This window comes from Cavia porcellus, unplaced genomic scaffold, assembly GCF_034190915.1.
Source record: "Cavia porcellus strain 051 isolate PalLab524CR breed Dunkin Hartley unplaced genomic scaffold, mCavPor4.1 scaffold_14, whole genome shotgun sequence".
NCBI lineage: Eukaryota > Metazoa > Chordata > Mammalia > Rodentia > Caviidae > Cavia > Cavia porcellus.
In genome coordinates, this window is record NW_026947497.1 from 76,357,085 (window position 1) to 76,380,672 (window position 23,588).

Consider the following 23,588-nt stretch of genomic DNA (forward strand, 5'->3'; position numbering starts at 1 on the left):
GTCCTTCCCTCACTAGAAATCCCTGAGAAGGCATTAGAGTACGCTGTCTCCACCAGGTGGAGGTAGAGTAGGGAAAGGTACAGAATTTTGTGGAGAAACCACAGCTCAGAACTGGAGGCAAAATTCCACCTGCCCTACCTAACCTCATCACACTAAAATAAACCTAGAAAGTAGCGTTTAATCTCACTGAGGGGATAAATTAGTAAGAAAAGCCCACAGCCTTCTGAAGACACTGGCACCAGCAGGATAGGGCTCTGCCCCAATTTTTCAATCTGCAACCCTGCCAGACTGGTTCCTAAGAACAGGAAGCATTGGGTGGTCAGCCACAGGGTGCAATTCAAGGGGCTTTAAGAGTGTGCTGGATTCCAAACTATCTTCCCTGCTGACCTAGGATTCTGTCTGAAGTTTCCATCATTCAAGTAAATCTTTTTTTTTTTTTGGTACTCACGACCTCATGCTTGCCAGGCAGGCGCTTATGCCACTGAGCGAAATCCCCAGTCCAAGTTATTCTTTTATGTTAAAAATTTACTGCCCTCTGTTCAAATGCTCTCACTGTGTAAAAGGGTATGGTGTTTAGTTGTTACTCTGTTTGGCATCTCATTACCTTCCCTATGTTTTGAGAACTCCACTGTCTGCAGGAAGCAGAGCCCATCTAGACTCCTCACTCAGAGGTAAAGAATGTCCAGCTAGCCAGGGACACAGCACCTATGGTCAACGAACCATGAACTTGCTCTAGATTGTGTGTTGGTTGACAACACAGAATCTGGGAAATGTTTATTTTGGTGGTAGGTGGCATAGGGGTGGTGATCCTATGGGAGAGGCAGTAGTGCAGAGGGTGGTATTCAATATTAAGTAGTAGCTGCAGTTTTCAGTTATTGTTTCAGCATGGTTGGAACTGTGGTCCTAATTTCAGCATGGCATCCCTTTTGTTCCAGTTCATTTCTCAAGCCTTTCCAGACAGAATCTGGAGTGTCCCAGGATCCTTTTAGTAAACTCCCATGCTGCTTAAACCAGAATTGTGTTTCCTTGCAATTAACTAGGAACACCAGTGAACACACAAGCATCAGACATGTCAACTCAGGACTAGTCACAGATAGTCATTTGTCTAAATGTAGGTCATTGACAGTATAAAAAACAGCAAGACCCCAGGCAAAGGGCTTTTGTTGATGGGGAGAAAATCAGGAGAGTCTGATCTTGAGGGCACTGACTAAGAGCTTTCCCAGAGGACTAGACAGAGGCTTCAGGGTAACATGAAACATCCAAGAAACAAGGGTGGAGAATATCATTGACAGGAAAGATGGGGAAATGCTAGAGCAAAATCTAATGCTATGGAATTACTAGAAGGGCTGCCATTGATGCAATGCAATGTATAGAGGCCGTGTCTTCATTATTTTCCCTAAAGAGGAGCACAGGAAATGTCTACTATTGATTGAAAGAACAGGAAGAGAAGAAGTGAGGAAATTAGTGAGCACAGATGCTAAACATTGGCTAAGAAGCTGTGTTTTTTTTGTGAAGAGTAAGTGTAGAATTTAGCAAACTTCACTCAAAAGCTTTTTTCTTTACTTTTCCTCAGAACAAGCACAGTTCCTGATGTTCAGAGTATTGACTAGACAGACTCTGGGCCAAAAATGTTTAGTTTTTTCATGCAATCATCATGTCTATCCACCAGACATGCCACTGGCCCTTTCCCACTGCAATGTGAGAGGTCTAAAGGTGAGAGGTCTCATATCATGGCAGATCTTCCAGCTGTGCCTTCGGTTCTCATTCTTGGAGAGTCTCCAGAGCACTATCAACCTTCCCAGACTGTGTTCTTGTAGTTGTCTTTGCTGTAGTGTAGCAGAGGATTGTCATTTTTTTCATCTACACAAATGTCACCAAAGGAAGAATACTGAAAAATAATCCAAAGGAAACTACCACAGGACATTACAAAAAGATAAAGAATAAAAAGACTAGCTACATTTGATTTAAAACATATGTGTGACAAGTTTGTCTTTTATTTTCATAGAATGTCTCTTAATAAATATTTTATCAGGATGATGAGCATGAATGACAAGAATGCACGAAAGACTTGAGGGAACAAGGGATGGAAATATTTTACTATTTTAATTTAATCTTCAACTCAAGAGACTCGCCTTCTGCAGAGGATCTTAAAATCTAGCAAAGAAAGTCTCCTATGCAATTATTGTTCGCTTGATTGTGACTGGGTCTTGCCATGCAGTTCATAGAGAGCCTTAACCTCTCTATGTAGCTAAACTGGCCTTGAACTCCTCGGAAACTCTCCCACCTCAGGCTCTTGAGTAATGAGATTACAGGCATATGCCACCACACCCACCCTTTCAAGAGGCAAATTTCTAACTACTCTTGGCACGCAGCCACAGTCAGTATATGGTGGACCAGTGGCAGCGGCTCTTGATTACTTGCAGTAGAGGCTTCTTGAAGGTGAGGACGATGACGGTGCAGGCCACCAGCAGGGTGAAGCAGCTGGGGAGGATGAGCACGAGGTAGAGCAGGCCCATGTCCACCTGCTCCCCCTTGCAGCCCTGTGGTGCACCTGCGGGCAGCTCCACCACGCGGATGATTTTGGAGGAAAGGTTGCAGGTGACCATGGCCCAGTCAGCCACGGTGTCCAGGCGCTGCAGGGCCATTCGGTCGTCCAGTCCGCAGCAGTTGTAGGGGTTCTGGCTGAGGTAGACAGTGTGCAAGCTCCCTGAGAACTGCTCCCACTCGGCCCTGGCGGGCAGAGCGGTGAGCCAGTTCCGCCGGAGATCCAGGGTCCGCAGGGCTGGGCTCCCCTGGAGCCTTGGGAAGCTGGTTAAGCAGTTTCCTGACAGATCCAGTTCCCTCAGATGCTCAAAGCCTGAGAAATCCAATTTGGCGGAGGCGGGGCTGAGGCCCACGTTCCTCAGAGACAGAGCCTGCAATGTGGGGGCAATGGCCCTGAGAGGGGCCATGCTTCCGTTCAGGACTCCCCAGTTGCCAGACAGGTCTAAGTGAGTGAGAGGGGTCCCCTGGAAGGCGCAGTCCTGGAACACTCTTAGCCCACAGTCTTCCAGAGATAGCCTCCTCAGAGACACCATATTCCGGAAGTCCACGCAATTGGGGGCGCTCTGCTGTTTGGAAGGGACCGGAAGCGGAAGTGGTACCTGAACCGGAAGCGGCCTGGGACAAAGAGAGATTTGATTATGGCTCAGATCAATGGTAGTGAGGTTATTGGCATCTGCAAAGAGGCCCGCGGGGATGCCCAGGAGCTGGTTGTCGCTCAGGTTGAGCAGGCGGAGGCTCCTGAGACAGCCAGCGAGGCCCGCGGCCAAGTGCAGCTCAGACAGCATGTTGTGGCTCAGGTCCAGCTCTGCCAGGGCGTCCACGGGCTCACGCTCTCGAAAGTGCAGCGTGGCTAGGCAGTTCCGGTTGAGGTTCAGGTGGGCCAGGGAGGGCATTTTCTTCAGAAAGCCTTCAGGCAGGTACTGGAACTGGTTCTGACTCATGTCTAGGAAGCGAAGAGCTGCTAGGTCGCTGGAAGCAAATTCCTCCCAGAGGCTGACGGTAGTAACATTGGTCACATTGCCATCCACCAGGAGGAACTGGGCCACCATCTCCTGTGGGGAGGAGGTGTTGTACAGGTCCTTGTAGAAGCCCATGTCATTGTCCTGCAGCAGAAGGCTGTGTAATTTGCTGCGCGGGGGTAGGAGAGGGAAAAACAACAGCTGGTTGTGAGACAAGTCTAGTGTCTGCAGCTCAAAAGTGGTCTCTTGCCTGGATGCCAGGAACCACTCAAGGCTGTTGTAGCTGACGTTGAGGACACGCAACTGGGAGAGGCCAAAGTCCACGATGCAGGGGAGGTTGTTGTAGGCCAGGTTGAGGCGTCTCAGCTCTGTTAAGCCATCAAAAGCGCCCCCTTCTATCTCAAAGATATAGTTCCTCTGTAAATCCAGTTCCCTGAGGTTCTCCAAGCCCTCAAAGACAGACTCATCAAGCCTCATGAGGGTGTTCCTGGCCAGAGACACAGCCTCCAGGGAAGAGAGGTTCTGGAGCATGAGGGCCGCCATGTCTTCCGTCAGGGAGTTCCCAGACAGGTCCAGCTTCTGCAGCCCCTGCAGGGTGCGCAGAGCAGCTGCTGTCTCCTTGTAGTTCTCCGAGAGGCTGTTGTCGGCCAGGCCCAGGCTGATCAGGAGGCCTTGCTCCTGGAAGGTATGGTAGCCAATACGCACCAGCTGGCAGCTGCGCAGGTTGAGGCTCTCCAAGAGAGGATACGGCCGCAGGGAGTGATTCCACAGTGTCCTGAGTGGGTTGGCGTCCAGGATGAGCACCCGGGTGTGAGGCGGGAGGCTGGGGGGCACCGAAGCTAGGTTCTGCCCTTGACAGTCAGCAGTGACACCCACCTAGGTTCAAAAACACATGAGTCAGCGGGAAGTGTGTCTTGAAGGTGGAAGTTTATGCATAGGAACTTTATTCACTTACTGGATTATCCCTGCAGCCACTGGGAATTGCTCTAAAGATCAGAATGCTTTAAAGGACCAAAATATATAATAGGTATTGTAAAATAGGAGGAAAGTGTTCAAATGGTGAGGGGAACAAGGAAAGGGGAGGGGAAAGTAAAAGAGAAAAGTAAAAAAAAAAAAAAAATGAGAAAAACCTTTGTAAATGCGGAGAGGAGGTGTTGAAAGGAGTGTAGGGGAATGGGGAAAAAAACCCAAATTGTATCATGTATAGGAACAAATTCTCTATGATAAATGTGATCATTATGTATATCTAAAATGCACCAAACTGGACATGGTAGCATATGCCTGTGATCCCAGCACTTGGGAGGCTGGACAGGAGGATCCCTGTGAGTTTGAGGGCAGCCTGGGCTACAAAGTGAGTTAAAGCCCAGCTTAAACTGCAAAGTAAGACCCTGTCTTAAAAAAGATTTAAAAAAAAAAAAAAAAAGAAAACCAATAAAATATAATTTTTAAAAAAGTAATATCATTCATTTCTATAGGCTGGTCATTAAGAACAGGCCCAGCAACAGCTTGAAATTGTGGGTTCAGTCCCTGGGACAGGTAGAACAGGGAGAAAAGTCCTGAGGGAGAAGCAGCCCAGGTTGGAGCACTGGTCAGCCCTGCCACATACGAGCCTCAGACTCTGGCAAGAACTCACCTTTGGAGCCTCAAGATTCTTAGCTGATTTTTAAAACAAGACCTTCTAATAATTAAAAATTGACACTGTACTGAAAAATAGAAAATGAACTCCGCAGTAACCTCATCCTCTCAGAGAAATGCCATCAACTCTGTTACATCTTGTAGTTCTCTTTCCTGGGACAGGGTCTCCTTATGCAGTACACACTGTCCTTAAACTTGCTTATGTAGCCCAGGCTGTCCTCAAACTCACAGTGACCCAGCTGCTCCAGCCTCCAGAGTACCAGGATTATAGGTATGTGCCACCTTCTGTATCTTTTCCAAAGATATTACCTATTTCTTTGTTTGTTTTGTTTTTAAGAAAAATGAAAGCATACTCTACATACAAGCTGTTTAGTAATCAACTTTCCTCCTTTCCATAGTGTGATATGTTGCCTTGGCAGTAAAAATAAATTTCAGCACATTCTTTTCGGGAACGGAATAGTTCAGTGCATGAATAACAAGTATTCCAGATCACTTTATTTTGCTTCTGATTTTGTTGTTCTTTTTGTTTTGGGTTTTTTGAGATAGGATCTCTATATAGTTCAGACTAACCTTGACTCACTATGTAGTCCAGGCTGGCCTTGAATTCTTGGTGACCCTCCTGCCCCAACCTCACAAGTGCTGGGATTACATGTATATGCTGCCATGCTTGGTGGCTCTGTTTTGTTTATTCATTTTGATGTTAGGAATTCAATGCAAGGCCTCACACAATGCTAAGTGTGTCCTCTGCCTTTAAGCTACCATTAAGCTCCTTGGCTTTGCTTTTTATCAAGTAAGTGACCCTGAGATGGCTATCTAACCACAAGGATTTTCATTCCTGTCCTGAAAAATGGAAATTATGCTTGTAGTTTTTTCGTTTTACTGGTATTGAGTATAATTGCATGTATAAAACATTTATTATGCCTAATAAGTATTAGCTATAATTATTAGCATGATCTACTTAATAAATGTTAGCTACAATTAGCATAATTTAATTAATTAATCTCTCAATTGAGCATTTAAGTTGTTTTCATTTTGCAGGTAGACATCAGAATGAATTCGTTGTGTTCCTTCCATTCCTCTACTCCCCCTAAAAATGTATTTGGAAGCTTGATTGGGGTTGTAATACCACTATGGATTAATTTGAGGGAGAACTTATATTTTATAAAATTCAATCTCCCTATTCAAAGACAAAGTTATATTTCTCTCTCTCTCTTTTTTTTTTTTTTTTTTTTTTTTTTTTTTATTGGTACCAGGGATCGAACTCACAACTGCCTGCTTGCAAGGCAGGCGCTTATGTCACTGAGCTAAAGCCTAGCCCCCAAAGTTATATTTCTTTATTTGAGTAACTTTTGGTCTCCTCTCTCCCATGGGGATTCTCTGGAAAGTGTTGCGGTTAGGGGCTTTCCTCGAGCTTGGGAGACCTTGTTCTATTACCAGTGCTGTGGTCAAAGGGTCAGACCTTGGTAATCCCCTGTTGATACACTAAAGTGCCACACAGAACTACAAGGACATTAGAGCCTCAGAAAACCTTATCATGTTGACTTTCACATCAAAAGACTGATATAATGAGGAACAGCGGAAGGCACCTGGACTCTCAAACACATGGTCCTGAAATTACAAAAGCTAAAGGAAGCCGGGCATGGTGGTGGGCTCTGTAATCCCAGCCCTAGAAAGGCTGAGGCAGGAAGATCACCATGAGTTCAAGACCAACCTCTACTACCCAGTGAGTTCAAGGTCAGTGTGAATTGCATGCAAAACCCTGTCTCAAAAAAAAAAAAAAAAAAGAACCAAAGGAAATCCACTCTTTGAGTTCTCTGTCAGAGTCAAGCCTAAACCCTGAAAAATCACAGAACTTGTGCTTTATTCCCTTCTCTTCCTATGGTGGGTGACCCCTGATTGCCCTGTGAGGGTTTTGTTGCATTTGTAAGGGAATGGTGGAGATCAAAGTAGCAGAGATTAATAACAATACTAATGATAATAAATAAAATACAGAGCACTCGCCCCAGACCAGGTGCTGGCCTCAGTGCTTTACATACAATAACTCATTTAATCACTACAGGACCCAAGTGTTGTGGTATCTTTCATAGGTGTTATTATCACTTCTATTATTACAGATGAGGAAGCAGTGACCTGAAGTGGCCCAATGTCACCAACTAATCAGTGGTGGGCTGGGGTTTAAACCTGCTCCATCAGGTTTTAACTGCTACATACTGGAGTGTCCTCCAGCCTGGGGGTTAGTGGTTACTAAGAGTGGTTCAGAACCATGTGGTTAGTTTTTTAAGATTAATCAGCTTTAGAATACATTCTTTTCCCAGCCCCCACAACAAACAAATAAAAGAAAGAATTACTGCTTGTAAGCATTCGCCCTGAAACCCAGTTTAGGTCCCAGTGCCTCGGGGATCTCGGGGGTCAAGGAGTGTTTATTAAATGCACGTTCCTCAAGCATACTTTTGATATCACTGGGTTATAAGCAAGGAGAGAGGTTCTGGAAATGTGCTGAATTGTGACCCAGGCCCGTTTCCACATACAAGCCGAGAGCCGCAGAGAAGGCCACTGTCAAGGTTCAGGAGTCCACTGCCTGGATCTTCTTAGCGAAGCACAGCCCAGGGCAAGGCTGCTCTAGGCGCGGTGTGGGAGGCTGCTGGCTATGGGCTGGCTAAGCATCTGCTGTTGGCTTGTGTACCATCACAGAGGCAGGGCTGCTCCCGCTCTACTTCTGGTGCTGCTCAAACTATTATCAAGTTTTTTTACTTTTTTTTTTTCTGAGAAGTGTCTCACTATGTCACTCAGGCTAGCTTTAAACTCACTGTGTAGCTCAGGCTGGCCTCAGACTTGGCAGCGATCCTCCAGCTTCAGCCTCCTGAATGCTGGGATTGCAGGCACATACCACCTCATCCAGCTAACAAGATGTTCTTGTGCCAGATGGCTGACCTAGGCTTGTCACAGGGGCCTCCTGCTTGCAGTAAGTATGAGAAAGGAGGGGCAGGGGTTGCCAGGGTTGTTTTTCTCAGGCATCATCTTGAGGACCTCAGGTACACGTGGCATTGGGCAAGGTGGGTACAGAGTGCATCAGACCCATGGCTGCTGTCCTCCTTCACTAACAATGCATCAGCCTTCCGGGCAGACCAAACCTTGCCGGGATAGGAACGAAAGAGAAGTTAGGCTTTGAAGAGAGACTCACCAACTTGCAGCCCCCTTGGAAAGCTGCTGTGGCGGCCCCACTTCCATTCTTCCACTGCAGGGTCGAGAAGTGAAAACCCAGGCAAAGCCACAGGGGCAGCAGCTCCATCTCAAGTGCAACACTGTGGACAGAAGCAGGGAAGAAGCAGTGAGACAAGGACATCCCAGAAGGCTGCTTTGCATTGGGTAGGAGTCAGTTCCCAGTGAGGTCTGGTCTCAGAGGCCCATAGCTCATGGAGGTGGAAACCCACACATTATTCAAATCACCCATGTTAAATAACACTTTCGGCTGGGTGTGGCGTTGCACACCTGGAATCCCAGCATTGGGTAGGCTGAAGCAGGAGGATTGTTGGGAGTTCGAGACCAGCCTGAACTGCAAAGTGAAACCCTGTCTCAAAAAGACAAAACAAACAAACAAACCAGCACTTTCCATGAACCTATTGAAAGAGATCGTTTTCATTTTGCCTTTGCCATTTAATGGACAGGAAACTGACCTCTGAAGCTCTAGAGTCTAGGACGAAAGGAGAAACAAAGAACTGAAAACAGGTCTTAGGACACCTGGAGTATCGCTTGCTTTGTAATTCTGTGGAAGTTTTCCTCCCTCCAGTTTAATTCAGCCTGGTGTACTGCACAAGTTCAATGCGTATGTGCGGAGGAACTGGCCGTGGTGGTGTATGCTCTAATCCACAGCACTCAGGAGGCTGAGGCAGGAGGATCATCAAGAGTTCCAGGCCAGCCTGGGCTACATAGTGAGTTCAAAACAGTCTGAACTGCCTAGCAAGACCCTTTGTCAATTAGTTAATTAATTAATTAATTAAGAAAGCATAGGGGCTGGGGGTTTAGCTCAGTGGCATAAGCACCTGCCTTGCAAGCAGGCGGTCGTGAGTTCGATCCCCGGTACCGATAAAAATGAAAAAGACAAAAAAAAAAAAAAAAAAAAAAGAAAGCATAGATCTGGGGGTTACAGATATAGCTTGGTAGGTACAGTGCTTTCCTAGTATGTCCTGGGTTCAATTTGATACAGTTCACACAGAGGAAGAAAAAGAAAAAGGTCTCGATGGTTAATGCACTTGAACATAGCACTTTGAAAGAAGAATTTTTTCCAGGCATTATGGTATGACGAGTTCAAGGCCAGTGTAGGCTACATAGCAAGACCCTGTTTTGAAAAAGAAAACAGAAGAATTTTGATATTTCCCCTGGGTAGAGGAAAAAACTCGACAAAAAAAAAATGACCTTCAGATATAACAAAGATCACTGATAAAGGGTGGCCCTCAACCCTCTCGCCTTGCCAGGGCACACAGAATAGTAATCATGAGGAGGCTTGAAATGGCACCTTTATCAGCAGAATTTTAGAGCTGAGAGGAGCCGTGCAACCTTCTCTACCTCCATCACATTTTACCGAGGAAACAGACAAAAGCCCAGAGGTCATCAGGGCCTGTTAAGGTTCCAGGTGAACTGAGTGACAGGGCCAGGAGCAGCTCTAGGACCCATTCCCTGCGTTCCAGGATGAGTAGGCAGAACCTTCTCCCCTGTGTGCACCATGGCGCTGACTGCCCTCCTGTTGGGAGAGCTGGGACTTGTGGCTTCCCCTCAGCTCTGATTCCTCAGCATTCGGACAAGCACCCGGCCTGCATTCCATCTGCTCCATCCACTCACACATCTGCTGACCCTCAAGGCTGCCTTCTGTCCCTTCCTCTTCCCCTCTTCACCCACCTCAAGTTTACCCATCTCGAGGACTAATTTTAACTTCCTGGTAAGATCTGAACACTCCCCGGTGAAAACAGCACCAGAAAAGCTAAGTGAAACCAGGTGAGTCAGTCTCAGCCTTCACTTAAGGCCAGCTCACTTCTCTGGCCCCGGGAGAGAACCTGTGATTCAGAACCCAGCTTGCTGGATCCGGAATCCCCTCCAAGCCCTCCTTCTACTCCTGCAACTGTGCAGGGATTACGGCCTCCCGGCCTTCGGGGACACAGATGGCGAAAGCACAGCCAAGTGGGCTCCTTCCTGTGTTCTGATTCCTCCCACACATCCTGGGATCACCGCCCACCTTGATCAACACAAGGCTGCCAGATTTAGCAAGTGCCAAGACAGCATTTGAATGTCAGACACACACTTATGCTAAAAAATTATTTATCTGACATTTTAATTTCACTGGCTGTCCAATGTTGTTTTGAAGAGAGATGGGGAGATGGGAACGGAAGACAGACTTCCTCTCTGTGTCAGCCTGGGCTGGAACACGGGGCTGCCACTGAGGGGCTGAGTCCCGATGGGTAAAGGGCAGGAGCGAGGTTGCTGAAGTGCAGTGTAACTTCAGATGAGTGCTGCACAGCCCTGGCATCCCCCTTAGGAAAGTAGTTTGCACCTGTGGTCACAAAGAATTTTGCAGATATAAAATATACCCTCTCCTTCCTCCTAAATGTAGCCACCCAACTCAGGAAAAAAAGTCAAGCCTCATCCCAGAGCAACTCTTTCTGGCCAGAAGCAGTGGAATACGGTGGGAAGGTTACTTTGAAAACTGACAGCCCAGAGTTTGAATTCTTGCTATATTATTTCTTTGTTTTTTTTTGGTCTTTTTCATTTTTTATGGGTACCGGGGATCGAACTCACGACTGCCTGCTTCCAAGGTAGGAGCTTGTGCCGCTGAGCTAAATCCCCACCCCCTATTTCTTATTTATACCTGAGCAATTTGTATAGTCTCCAAGACTCAGATGACCCTTCTATAAATAAGGGATAATACAGCACTCGGGAGGCTGAGGCAAGAGGATCGTTGTGAGTTTGAGACCGGCCTGGGCTACAAAGTGAGCTCACGGCCCGTGTGTACTGCATAGTGAGACCCTGTCTCAAAAAGACAAAAAAAAAAAATAAAATAAAAAAAATAATAATAACTATTCACAGAGCTTTATGAGAATCACATAGTGTAATATACATGAAAGTGCCCTGTTAACTGTAAATGTACTTAATAACATAAATATTATTTTTGAGTTTCAGACACTAATGAGCTGGAGAAGTGGTTGTTGTTCTTATGATCTTCTCCAAGATAAATCAACAGCTACACAAAGCAGGGGGAAAAAAGTGAATAATTTGGCTGGAGGGATGACTCTATCATGATACTAATTAAACAAGTAAAAGGAAGGTTGGGTTAAAAATTTCACACTGATGACTCAGGAACACATGACTAGTCCCAGGGACAGATGACTATGCGGGCTGAGAGCTGTTTGTCCTCATTCTGCCCTTCTCCCAGTGGCAGGGCTGGCTTCTTTCTCTCTCTTTCTTTCTTTCTTTCTTTCTTTCTTTCTTTCTTTCTTTCTTTCTTTCTTTCTTTCTTTCTTTCTTTCTTTCTTTGTTTTTCTTCTTTTCATGGTACCGGGAATCAAACTCAGGACCTTATGCTTGCCAGGTAGGCACTTACATGCCTCAGTTACTCCCCAGGCCCAGGGCTGGTGTCTGAGCGCTCATCCCCAGACAGGTCAGCTGGCCTCCAGCACATTTGGTCAGTGGGACTCCCCGAGGAAGCAGAGACATCCTGGGGTTTCTCCTGGTGACTCCGACACTCTGCTCCCCCTATTCCTTTCCTCCTCGCCTGACCTTGGGAAGTTGCTAATGTCTCATCGACCATCTTTTTATCTGTTTGGCTTCTTGACTGTCCTGCCACGTGCTACCAGTTTCCTGCATGAAATCTCCTTCGATTCAGGCAATCTGGGTGATTTTTGTTTCCTGGTTGTGTTATTCTCGATTTTACCGAGAACGGCCTTGAATTTGGCAGTACACAAAATCACATAATGACTCCAAAAAGAAATAAAAGACCTTCAAAATAGTAACCATTTGGTTAAGAAATACCCTTGTAGACTGTGTAGCTGCAGAAAGCTTCTGCAGAGTCACAGTCCTGGGAAGAGTCCAAGACAGACAGCTTGGGCACCAGAGGCCTCTCTTCCTTCCCACCCCCTCCACCTGCTAGAGCAGCCTGTGGACACAGGAACCTCTGAGCTAAGAGAAATGATCGCAAGTGTTACGCATATATTATCACTGCATGGGGAACTTCGCCCTCAAAAAACCAGAAAAGCTGAAAGGCTGCAAGTCAAGAGAGGTAGTGGGGGATCTACCAGGGTGCTTTGTATGAGGGTCACTATGGATGAATTGGCCTGGGAAGGGACTCTGCAGAAGCAGGGTACACAGGAATACAGTAACAGTGTGACGGTGACACCCATAAATAAGCTGTATAAATGTGGTGCTCAGTTAGGTAGAGTTCTACAAGTCAGCCTTCCTCCTCTTCCTTCTCCTCCTCCTTCTTCTTCTTCCTGTACCAGGGATAGAACTCACAACCTCACCCCTGCCAGGTGGGCACTGATTAAGCTAGCCTTCTTTTAAGATGCCGTTCTCAGCTAGAATCTTTCCAAGAAAGGGAAGGACAGAGAATTAAGAATCAAACTCCAGTCTGTGACCACTGCAAACAATTTCTGCTACCAAGTATCATTTGAAAGACTTTGGTTTCTCTGGTTCTTAGCAAAAAACATTAGGGTAACTTTAACCTTCACCAAATGTCCAAGCTTAGCATCTCCCCAGGAGAAGCCACCTGACAGAGTCTCCTGGAGTGATATGTTGGAGAGACAGATGACCATCCCAGCTGTCCTCTTGCCAAAGACGTATGCCCCAAGCCCAGTCATGATCCAACAGATCCAGGCAGTATGATGTCATACAAGTCAGCTGGTGACAACTGACATGGATTCTTCAAAAGAGTCAAAGTCTTGCAAATGAAAGAGCCAGTTATGGTGGCACATACTTGTAATCCCAGCACTCTGGGAGGCTGAGGCAGAAGGATCACAAGTTTCAGTTCAGCCTGGACAATTTAGCGACTTAGCCAGACCTTGTCTCAAAATAAAAAATGCTGATGATGAATCTCAGTGTGAAGGCCTTGGGTTCAATCTGGAGAGACTAGGGGGCCAGGAGTGGGTAGAGTGGTGGTGTCTGTTCTAGATTACAAGTAAGAAGCATAATAACTAAATGGAGTGCATGACTGTTGAGTGGGTTTTGGATTTCAAAGCGCTCTGAATGAAGTCAAGCATAGTAGCACATACCTATAATCCCAGCACTTGGGAGGCTGAGGCAGGAAGATGGCTATGAATTTAAGTCCATTGTGAACTACACAGAGAGACCCTATCTCAAAAACAATTTCTGAAAGAAAATTTTCAGACAGGGAGGTGTAAATATGTACCAAATGATGTGTTTGCAGATGGTGATACACAGATGGCATTACCAGATTATTGCTAATGGTCTGATAATGATGCGTGGTTACATGAGGAAGTACTCTAATGCCTAAGATATGCATGCATTTAGAGGCAAAGTTTCCAGATGTGTAGTAATTTATGTAACCTGCTTTCAAATGGTTCAACAGGGAAAGCTGAAGCAAAATACTACCAATTGGCCTTTTTATTTTCTGCAAATTTAAAAAGTTTCAAAATGAAAAAAATAATGAGGACTATGAAATAAATGCTGGAGTTTCTAAAGAGGGAGACAAAATTATAGTAGGCTTTGTCTCAAATTTTCCAGGAATTTTTATTTGGTCTTTTTCAATATTTTTTTCAGGAAGACACTCAATAAGCACTTGTTAAATTAGAAGTGTATATACACACAAACCGTGAAAACCGAAACATTTTGGCATTCACACTAGTGCTCCCAGGTGAGTCGTTCTGCCTGGCAGGAGCACGAAGTGTTATGTCATATGTCTGGGCTGCAGCGCTGGCAATGCAGTTGATGAGCTAAAATACTTTCCACATTGGGGCTGGGGATTTAGCTCAGCGGCATAAGCACCTGCCTTGCAAGCAGGCGGTCGTGAGTTCAATCCCCGGTACCGGCAAAAAAAAAAAAAATAATAATAATAATAATAAAATAAAATACTTTCCACTGTCAGGTCGATAGCTGCCACCCCAGCCCCACAGTCACCTCTGGAAGATGAGTCCCCCGGAGAGTCACCTGACTTGCCACCACCACCAAGCTGCTAGCATCACGGTGGGGAAGCACCTGACCAATCCTTACATGACTGGAGCCCTGGCTGAGGTCACTAGCACGGGGAACTGGAGGTAAGGGACACGCAGAGACAGCACAGAGATGAATTCTTTTAGGATCTTCTATGGAGAAGCAGGTACCATGAGGGAGAAAACAAGCCTTTTTTTTTTTTTTAATTACTTTTTAACTTTTTATCGGTTCCAGGGATTGAACTCACGACTGCCTGCTTGCAAAGCAGTTGCTTATGCCGCTGAGCTAAATCCGCAGCCCCTGAAAACAAGCCTTTTGAACAGAAAAGAATAAAACAGCTGGGCACAGTGGCTCATGCCTATAATCCCAGCACAGGGCGGGGGGGGGGGGGGGGCCTGAGGCAGAAAGATCAAGCCATTTGGAGGCCAGCCTGGGCTACATAGCCAGACACTGTCTCAAAAATAAACAAATAACAAATAAAATAAACAACAACAAATAAACAGCAACAACAAAACTACTGACAAAAGTCAGGAGAGGGCAGAGAGCAGAGAAGTAGAAACAAGCAGAATGACAAAAGGACGGACCGCACTGGAGGGAGACAAGATGGAGAGAATGGTTTATTGGGCAACCTGCGGGGGCTCCAGACTGCTATTCACGTGGCAGAGCCATTTTCAAACTTCAGGTTTATTCACACTAACTACCCTCTACCCAGCCCAGGAGCTGGCTCAAAATGGAACAAGATAAATCAAATTAAAACAGGACTTGGGGGCCGGGGATGTAGCTCAGCAGCACAGAGCCTGCCTGGCAAGCGTGAGGTTGTGAGTTTGATTCTTGATACCAAAACAAAACAAAGCAAAACAGGATTTGGCATATTTTAGAGAAAATATCTGAAAGAGTATCCTTCAGAATCTCAAAGGTGGGAATAACTTCCATATCTATATTTTTGCTTCTTTGTATTTTCTAATTTTCAACAACCAACTTCAATCATTATATAAAGAGAGTTTTAAAGGTGTATAATAAATGTATTGTACCTTAAAAGTTAAAATATCAGGCCCTAATAAATATCACTGAAGTGTGGAATTTCTTATTACTGGGAGTGTGCTTAACAAGATTATGTTTGGAGTTAGTGAAAAAGAAAGGAACACTGACGGATGATTAAACTTACTATGGACAACACTGCTTTGCATAGTGTGGATTACAGTGTGCCGCCACCTCTGGCTTGGAAAAAACTCTTGTTTTTGTTTTCATTTTGCTATGTTTTTTGGTACCAGGGATCGAACTCACAACCTCATGCTTGCTAGGCAGGCACTTGTGCCACTAAGCTACATTTCCACACCGGGTGTGGTAGCACATGCCTGTATCCCTGCTCTCTGGGAAGCTGAGACAGGAGGATCCCAAATTCAAGTGTAGCCTGGGACAATTTAGCTAAAAAAAAATTTTTTTTTAATTAAAAATCTAGCAGGGAGCTAGAGGTGTCACTCAGTGTGAGGGCCTCAGGTTCAATCTCCATTACCCCTACACACACACACACACACACACAGAGAGAGAGAGAGAGAGAGAGAGAGAGAGAGAGAGAGAGAGAGAGATAGTTCAAAAGGTCTCTGTCCCTCCAGTCCCGCGGGTTTTAACACACCCAGCAGGGGCAGATCGCTGCTTTGGAAGCCGCTGTGGCTTTGGCCTCTGGGACTCAGGTCCCCTTGGCAAGTGAGCGAGGAGCTGCGGCAGAGCGCTCGTGGAGCGTGGGCCTGGGAATCTGCGGGGACAAGGCCGGCGGCCACACAGCCCCACAGGCATCCGCACTGCGCCGTCCTGCTTGGAGCCCACTCAGGTTGATGCAGGCTCTGCGCCGGGTTGGAGCGAGGATCCGTGGCCCAGGGGAGTCGGGCAGGGCTTCTCCAGCACCAGGCAGACCTCGGTCCCACCCTGAGCCGCTCCTGACCTGACCCTGAGACCACCGACAGTGGATCCCTCTGGTCACTTCCAAGAGGGAGGACACCCACACCGTGTTCCGCACAGAGGAAGCAGGGCGAGCTGTAGCGCAAGGGACCCTGCACGGGGCAAGACACCTGGGTCCTTCACCTCAGTGGCGGCTGTAGGTCACACCAGCCATGTGACTTAAAAGAGCGGTGTCACAAAGGAACAAGAGAATATACATGAAGAAGCTCTGTCCAGGTGAGGGTGAGCTGGTCGCTCTCCTTAGCTAAACCCCATGACACCCGTGGTGTCTCTCTGGGAAAGACCCTGCCATCTTCACCTAACAAACTCCTACTCATCCTTATAGGCCTAACGCCTGGATCACTTCCTTGTAGTGCCTTATTCAGTTGAGTAATAATCTCATAATCAATATACTATGAACAGGAATTTATAGCTTCTATGAGAATTTTTGGATTTTTTGTTATTTAACATTTAAATTTAAGGACAGGAATATGAGAAATTACTAGGTATCAATAAGTTAACTTCACCCCAATATTTTAGCATGATTTTTTTTTTTTTGTTTTTGAGACAGAGTTTTACTATGCCATTCAGGCTGGCCTTGAGCTCACTTTGATGCCCAGGCTGGCCTCGGCCTCACAGTGTTGGTCAACAGGTGTGCAACTCCATGCCAGCTGTCACAATTTTACCCTTTGCAAAAATCCCTCAAATTAAGCTAGCAGGGGCTGGGGGTTTAGCTCAGCGGCGTAAGCGCCTGCCTTGCAAGCAGGCAGTTGTGAGTTCGATCCCTGGTACCGATAAAAACGAAAAAGACCGAAAAAAAAAAAAAATTAAGCTAGCAACCTATTGTAAGGCTGATTTTTTCCTAGAATTTATTTGACTTCACAAAAGATTGGGAGTATTATGATTTTTTTAAAAAAAATCCCTAAATAATAATAATTATAATTTTTAGAGAGTTCTTGGATAAAGCTGACTAAATGGAGTTTTAATCTAATATTCCTGGTCAGCAGTAGACTAGCACTTGGTCTTTTCCTCCCCCTTGCCAGACAGGCACTTACGCCGCTGAGGTCAATCTCTGGCCCTCGAACAGCACTTGGGTAGCTTGGTTTAGATGCTTGCCAAGATCACACAAAGCCCTGTGAGTCATTCTAGCACCACAAAATAATCAAAATCATAATCATAATGGCATCTGAAGTTGCGAGGGCATCTTACAGACGTTAGATCTCATTTAATATTTCCAACAGCTGCATGTAGTAGGAATAATTTTCAGTTTTTATTGTGAAAAAAGTACACATATATTACACGCAAACTTTAACTTGCGTGTGTGTGCAGTGCAGGTAGACCCAGGAGCCCTCTGCCATTGAGCTACAGCTACTTTTCTTCTGCTGTTTACATTTGGAAACAGGGTCTTGCTAAGTTGCTTTGACAGATGAGACTAATTTGCAGTCCTTGTGCCTCAGCCTCCCTCAGTGCTGGGATTACAAGTGTGTGCCACTCCACCTGGCTTCACCGTAGCTCTTACATGTATCAGTGCATTGACCACATTTACACTGTAGGTGGCCAGTGCAATCATTTTCCCAGCACCCAGAATTTTCGAAGCACCCAGATTGAAATGCTGGATCATCGAATTCCCTGGACACGAAGAAAAAAAAAAAAAAAGAAATGCTGGATCTGTCGAACAATAATTTCCCAGCCCGTGGTAACCACTTTTCTTTCTCTATGATTTCGCCTGGTCAAAGTTCTTACATGAATGGATTCATGTAGTATTTGTCCTTTTGTGTCTGGTTTATTTCACTTAACTCAGTGTTTTCAAGTTCCACCCATGTTAGAATGTATTGTCAGAAATTCCTTCCTTTTTTATTTTTTCTTGTGGTACTGGGAATGGAACCTAGGGCCATCCCACTGAGCTATACTCCCAGCTCCTTCCCACTTGCCTTTTTAAAAAAAACTGAGACAGGATCAGCCTTGTTAAGTTGCCTAGGCCAGGGTCAAACTTGAGATCCTCCTGCTTCAGCCTCCTAGCATGCTGAGTGGGATCAATACAAGTGTAAGCCACCATACCCAAGTCATTCTTTTTTAAGGCTGAAATGGAACATATCACATTTTGTTTATACATTCGTATAATGCTGCTGTATTTGAACATGGGTCAGCAAATATCTGGTCAAGTCCCTGGTTGTTATTTTCATTTTATAGATAAGAAACCCAAGACTCAAAAAGACTGCTAGTTACACAGACCACACAAAGCCAGAGGTACCTTCAGGCCCAGATGGGTGACACCAATGGGCCCATGTCCGGGGGCTGAGTCCTTGAGTACTCATCTAGGCACACAGGAAGGAAAAAGCGAGGCCCCAAGGGGATACGGGCCGGCAGGAGGGACAGGGCTGCCCTGCCCCGCAGACTCCACCCCGGAAGAGCAGAACGCGCAGGCAGCCAGCGGAGAGCAGAGCCCCTTATCTTTCTCGGAGATAGCAGAAGAAAGTGGCGGGGGCTCCTGACGCGGTAACGCTCTGCGCCGGGGCTGCAGGAGGGGAGTCCCCAGGAGCTCCCGGGCTGCTGCCACCCTGAGCCCAGCCCTGGCGGCAGGCTTGCCCTCCTGCCCACCTCGCTGCCAGGAGCTCCCTTCTGTGTGCCTGTGCAGGCTGAAGCGATACATGAAAATGAGAAAAGATACACGTGGTTTGGTCCTGGCACCAGACTCCACGCCCGCGCTCTCTCTCTCTTGCTCACTCACTCTTTCTATTTTTTAATTGTGGCACCAGGAGCCACACTCAGGGCCGTGTGCTTGCCAGGCAGGCAGGGCTGTGTTGCTGAGCTACGTCCCCCCCTCAGTTGTTCCAGATCACCCATACTCCTTTCTCCTCTTGGTAACAATGCCTTGATTTCCCTTTGGGGAAACTGCCCCCTCCTTTCCTCTCTTTAAAATTTTTAATGATGGTGAAATAAATGTACAACATTTTAAAATTATGGCAAGATATACAATGTAACCATTTCAAGTGTTCAGTTCAGCAGTGTTGAAAACATTTTTCTGTTGCACACCTAATCCCCTTTCTTCTTACGAAGTCAGATTTAAGCAGGGCATGGTGATACACATCTATAATCCCAGCATTCTGGGAGGCTGAGGCAGGAGGACTGCAAGTTTGAGCCCAGTCTGGGCAATTTAGCCATATTCTGTCTCAAAATAAAAAAAAAAAAAAAAAAAAAAAAAAAAAAAGGCCTTGGGTTCAATTCCCAATACTGCCAAATAATAGTAATAACAGTTATCATTCTAGTTTATTTCATTTGATGCCAACTCCTGACTCCAAGAGGGAGCCTACAGTAAGGCTGGACCTATTCCAGGTTCCTATTTCCCTGCCACAGTGACTGGTTTATAACAAGCACACGGTGAAAGCTGAGTTCCTGAGAATTGTTCCAAGGATAGATGCAGAATTCATAGGAAACCACTTCTCCTCCTGCTTCCCCTGCAAACAGGTAGGGATTGCCTGGGACCCACCCCACCCACATGGAGGAAAACAAAACTCCAGAGTGGACACAGATGATTCCCCTAATGTTTGAACCCTTGGATCAAGCTATGCCTGAAGCAATTTCCTGGAAACTTTTTAGTTACACGAAACAATTAATCTTGCCTGTACTAAGTCTGGTTTGAGTTGGGTTTTTGTCATTTGTAACTCAAAGAATCCTATCTAGGGTTGGGCTCCTATTACAGTGGGGTACAGAGTGCTTGCTAAGCTTATGTGAAACCCTGGGTTCAATCCCAAGGAAAAGGGCCAATGATATCTCTCAGTGGCACAGCACTGGCCTGGCAAGCACAAGGTCCTGAGTTCAATTCCTGATACCAAAAAAAAAAAAACTAAAAAATGCAAACACCAGTGCCCTTCCTTCCTTACCTCTTGCAGTCTCAGAAATCATCACCTCGTCCACCTCAGAGTCCCCCACAAATTGAGCACAGGACATTTTTACAAAGCTGACAAAAACGATTTTGGAGGAAAATCAGTATAATCAAAAAATTCTGCCAAAGGGGGAAAAAATGACAAAAATGTGTCCCTGATGTGTAATGACGTGGGAGGGGACACAAACACCTGTGACCGCCTTGCAGATAAGCAGATCCCCAGAGAGATGATGCCTGTTAGTCATGTGGGAAGCCCCCCCCCAACTGAGAGCAGCTGTCATGCAGCTCTCCTAGCAATGAAGGTGTGCTGGAGTCCACCAGTCTAGCCTACACCTGCGGGTATGGGGGTTGTAATCAGGAGTAGGGTGCATTGGTGTAGACCAGGGACAGACAGGCCAATCAACACAGACCTCGGGACAAAGATCCTGGAGCCCACTCTTTGCTCGGGACCTTGTCTTCGGGTGCTGCCTAAGGCCTGCGAGGGTCGATTTTGGAAGAGATTTTGAGAGGTTCACACAAGCGGGCACTGCGAGCTGCACGCACCTTCCTCTCTGCGAAGCTGAGTTTTGGTTTCTGTTTTTAACGTGAGAGTTTTTTCACCCTGGGCCTGCAATGATCTAATCCGCTCCAGGAACTCCCAGACACACTTGTACAAGCGGATGGGGGCTATGAGAAAGGAACCAAGGCCCCAGGCCCTGGAGCCCAGCAAAGCACCGCAGCGTGGGCCGGTGTGCCCCCAGCGCGTGGTTAGGTCACCCAGGAAATCCGCCGGGTCAGGGCCCTAAACTGATCTCCCGTAGCCCAGTTCCTAACAGGACATGCCCTGTGGGGTCTCCTCACTCTCCCAGAAGCACTCCCACATTAGTCCTGTCAAGGACCCCACTGGTAGATCCTGACTTCAGGAAGACTGGCCACCCTGGGACACGTGTTCACCTCCATTCCCCGGTGACACGGAGCCCCCAACTCCTTCCTGCCCAGCTCCTGGGTACAAGGAGGTCAAGGTTGACCCCAGCACCAACCACCATGGGAGGCCACATGGAAGACTTCAGAAGGCACTGGAAAAAGAGTCCAAAAGCCTGAGTTCCAGAGAGGTGTGACAGTCACACCTCTAATCCCAGCACTAAGGAGGCTGAGGCAGGAGGATCGCTGATCTCAGGTCAACCTGAACCACATTGAGAGTTCAAGGCCCTCCTGAGCTACCCGGTGAGACCCTGTGTTGAAAAGCAAACAAAACAGAACCTGAGTTCTAGTCCTTCTCTGACACTGTTAAACGGCGGCTCCGGCTCCGAATCAGCCCAGTGGCCCTGCCCAGGGGTGCCTGCGCCGGGGGGTGGGGGTATGGGTCGAGTCTCGAGGTGCAAAAACGGGCAAGAGGGACTCGCAACCCACGCCAGGCACCGCGCGTTGGGGTCTCGGGACAGCGTCTCGGCCCGGCTGCGCCCACGTGCGAGCTGCAGCCCGAACCTGCCCGCGCCCTGGGACTGCGCCGCCCCCCACCCCGCGACCCCACTCACGGCCGCGAGCGCGCGCGGCTCCGGCTCCGCGGGGCGCATCGTCTCGGCCGCGCCGCTCCTGCTCCCGCGCCTCCTCGAGAGCAGCCTCGCCCGGCTATTTTAGCGCTTGCGGAAGGAAGGACGGAAGCGGGTCACATGGAGCCGAGCGCCGGGGCGCAGCACGGGGACGGGGCGCGGGGTCACCCCGAGGTGGCGCCTGCTCGCCTGGGGGGGGGGCCGCGCGGGGCCGGGAGGCCGGTGGCCGGGGCTCGGCTGCCCCGCGCGGGAGAGCCGCCGTCCGTCCGTCCGTCCGTCCGTCCGCACAGGCTGCAGTTGTTCGCGGTCTCTGAGCTCTGCGGCTGCACACAGAGGGGACGGGGAGAGGAGAAAGAACACAGAGGATGGGAGGGAGGGAGGAAAGGAGGAGTAGGGGAAAGAAGAGGAAGGAAAAGAGAAAACGGAGCGAAAGGAGCCAAACGCAAAAGCGCCTGAGCCTGCACTCCGTCCGGGCTGCGGCTGCCGGGCGGGGGGCGGCCGAGCCCGAGGGGGGCGCCAGCTCTGCCCGGCCTGCACTCAGCCTTCCTCCCTGAAACAGGCTTCTGTCCAGGTGCCCTGATGGCCCAAGGAGCAAGCCACACCGAGAAAATGGTCACCATCACCTTTTCTGACTGCCTGCTCCCCTTTCTGCTCCCATGTCCTTAGCGTCGAATTCGATGATGACTCCCAGATTTTATCTCTAGCTCTTCAGAAATTCAGACTTAACTTTGAACTGTGCACGGGTCACTGAGCTCCTAGACCTCCCAGCCCCACCACGGCACAGTGAACCCAGATGGAGCTCGCCTCCTTTCCCCAGCTTCTTCTCTCCCGGTGCAGTGTCGACCTTCTATGTTTTCTTCAGCCCATCTCTCAGATGCAACCTCTCATATTCAGTTGGTCACCAGTTCCTGCCGATTCTAACTCACAAATCTCTCTCTCCCTCACTCGCTCACTTCTTAATTCTTATTTGTTTATTTATTCATTTATTTTGATAGATTTTGCTACATAGGCTGGGCTGGCCTCAGACTTTCAGAGATCCTCCTGCCTCAGCCTCCTAAGTGATGGCTCACAGACATGTACCACCACACCCCACCAGAGATGTCTCTTTCTTTCTTTTTCTTTCTCTCTTTCTCTCTTCCTTTTCTTTCTTTCCTTTTTTTTTTTTTTTTTTTTTGAGACAAGATTTCATTATACAGTTCATGGTAGACTCAAACTCACAATAATCTTCCTGCCTCAGCCTCCCATGTGCTAGACCAGAAATGTTTCTCGAATCCAATGCTACTCTTCATTCTTGGGTCTGTGCCTCCCAACTCAGGTCTAGACCATTTCAGTAGCCTCCTTAAAATGGCTCCCTGCCCCTGATTTTGTCCCTCTCAAATGCTGACCCCACCCAGACACCACTACCACCAGTTTACAGTGTGCCATTTCACTCCCTTCTTAAAGTCCCTTCACGGTCACCTCTGCATCCCTCACCCAACTGGTTTCAACCCAGCTTCTGCAGGTTTAAGAGTTTTTTGTGGGTTCCTGAGTTCTTCCCCTGCCTCATCCTGAGTTACAGCTTTTACATGAGTTTTCTATATGATTTCTTTCAAGAAAGGCAGCTGGTACTTACCAGAAAACTTTAAAAACTCATGATCTATCCAGACATGGTGGCTTATGTGTTTAATCCCAGAATTCTGGGAGGCTGAGGCAAGTGAATCCCAAATTCGAGCCCACCCAGGCAGTTTTGCAATAGTGACACCCTGTCTCAAAATTTAAAAAATACAAGACAAGGGGTGAAGATGTAGCTCAGTGTAAAGGCCCTGGGTTCAATTCCTAGTACCGAGAAAAAGTGAAAGCCAAAAGACCATGGTCTTTTTTTTAAGACCAATGGTCTTGATGGTTGTATAGTCACAGCTGGTGGGAAATAGTGCCAACCTTTCTCTACCCCAAGCTGCTCAGTGGGACACTAAG

At 47.3% G+C, this 23,588-nt stretch overlaps 1 protein-coding gene across 4 annotated transcripts; it reads right to left on the minus strand.

Moving 5' to 3' along the window:
• Positions 1-1,958: 1,958 nt before the first annotated feature.
• Positions 1,959-22,092, minus strand: Nrros (negative regulator of reactive oxygen species). Of its 4 annotated transcripts, none has more exons than XM_063224325.1 (3): positions 21,621-22,092; positions 8,320-8,440; positions 1,959-4,379 (listed from the first exon to the last, which is right to left on the minus strand). In XM_063224325.1, exons 2-3 carry the CDS (start codon positions 8,425-8,427, stop codon positions 2,379-2,381), a joined length of 2,109 nt encoding a protein of 702 aa, XP_063080395.1. In that variant the 5' UTR covers positions 8,428-8,440; positions 21,621-22,092; the 3' UTR covers positions 1,959-2,378. The 4 variants fall into 4 exon arrangements, with proteins under 4 accessions (XP_063080395.1, XP_063080397.1, XP_063080396.1 ...); XM_063224327.1 differs by lacking the exon at positions 21,621-22,092 and adding an exon at positions 21,346-21,604; XM_063224326.1 differs by lacking the exon at positions 21,621-22,092 and adding an exon at positions 18,475-19,403.
• Between the last annotated feature and the right edge of the window lie 1,496 nt (positions 22,093-23,588).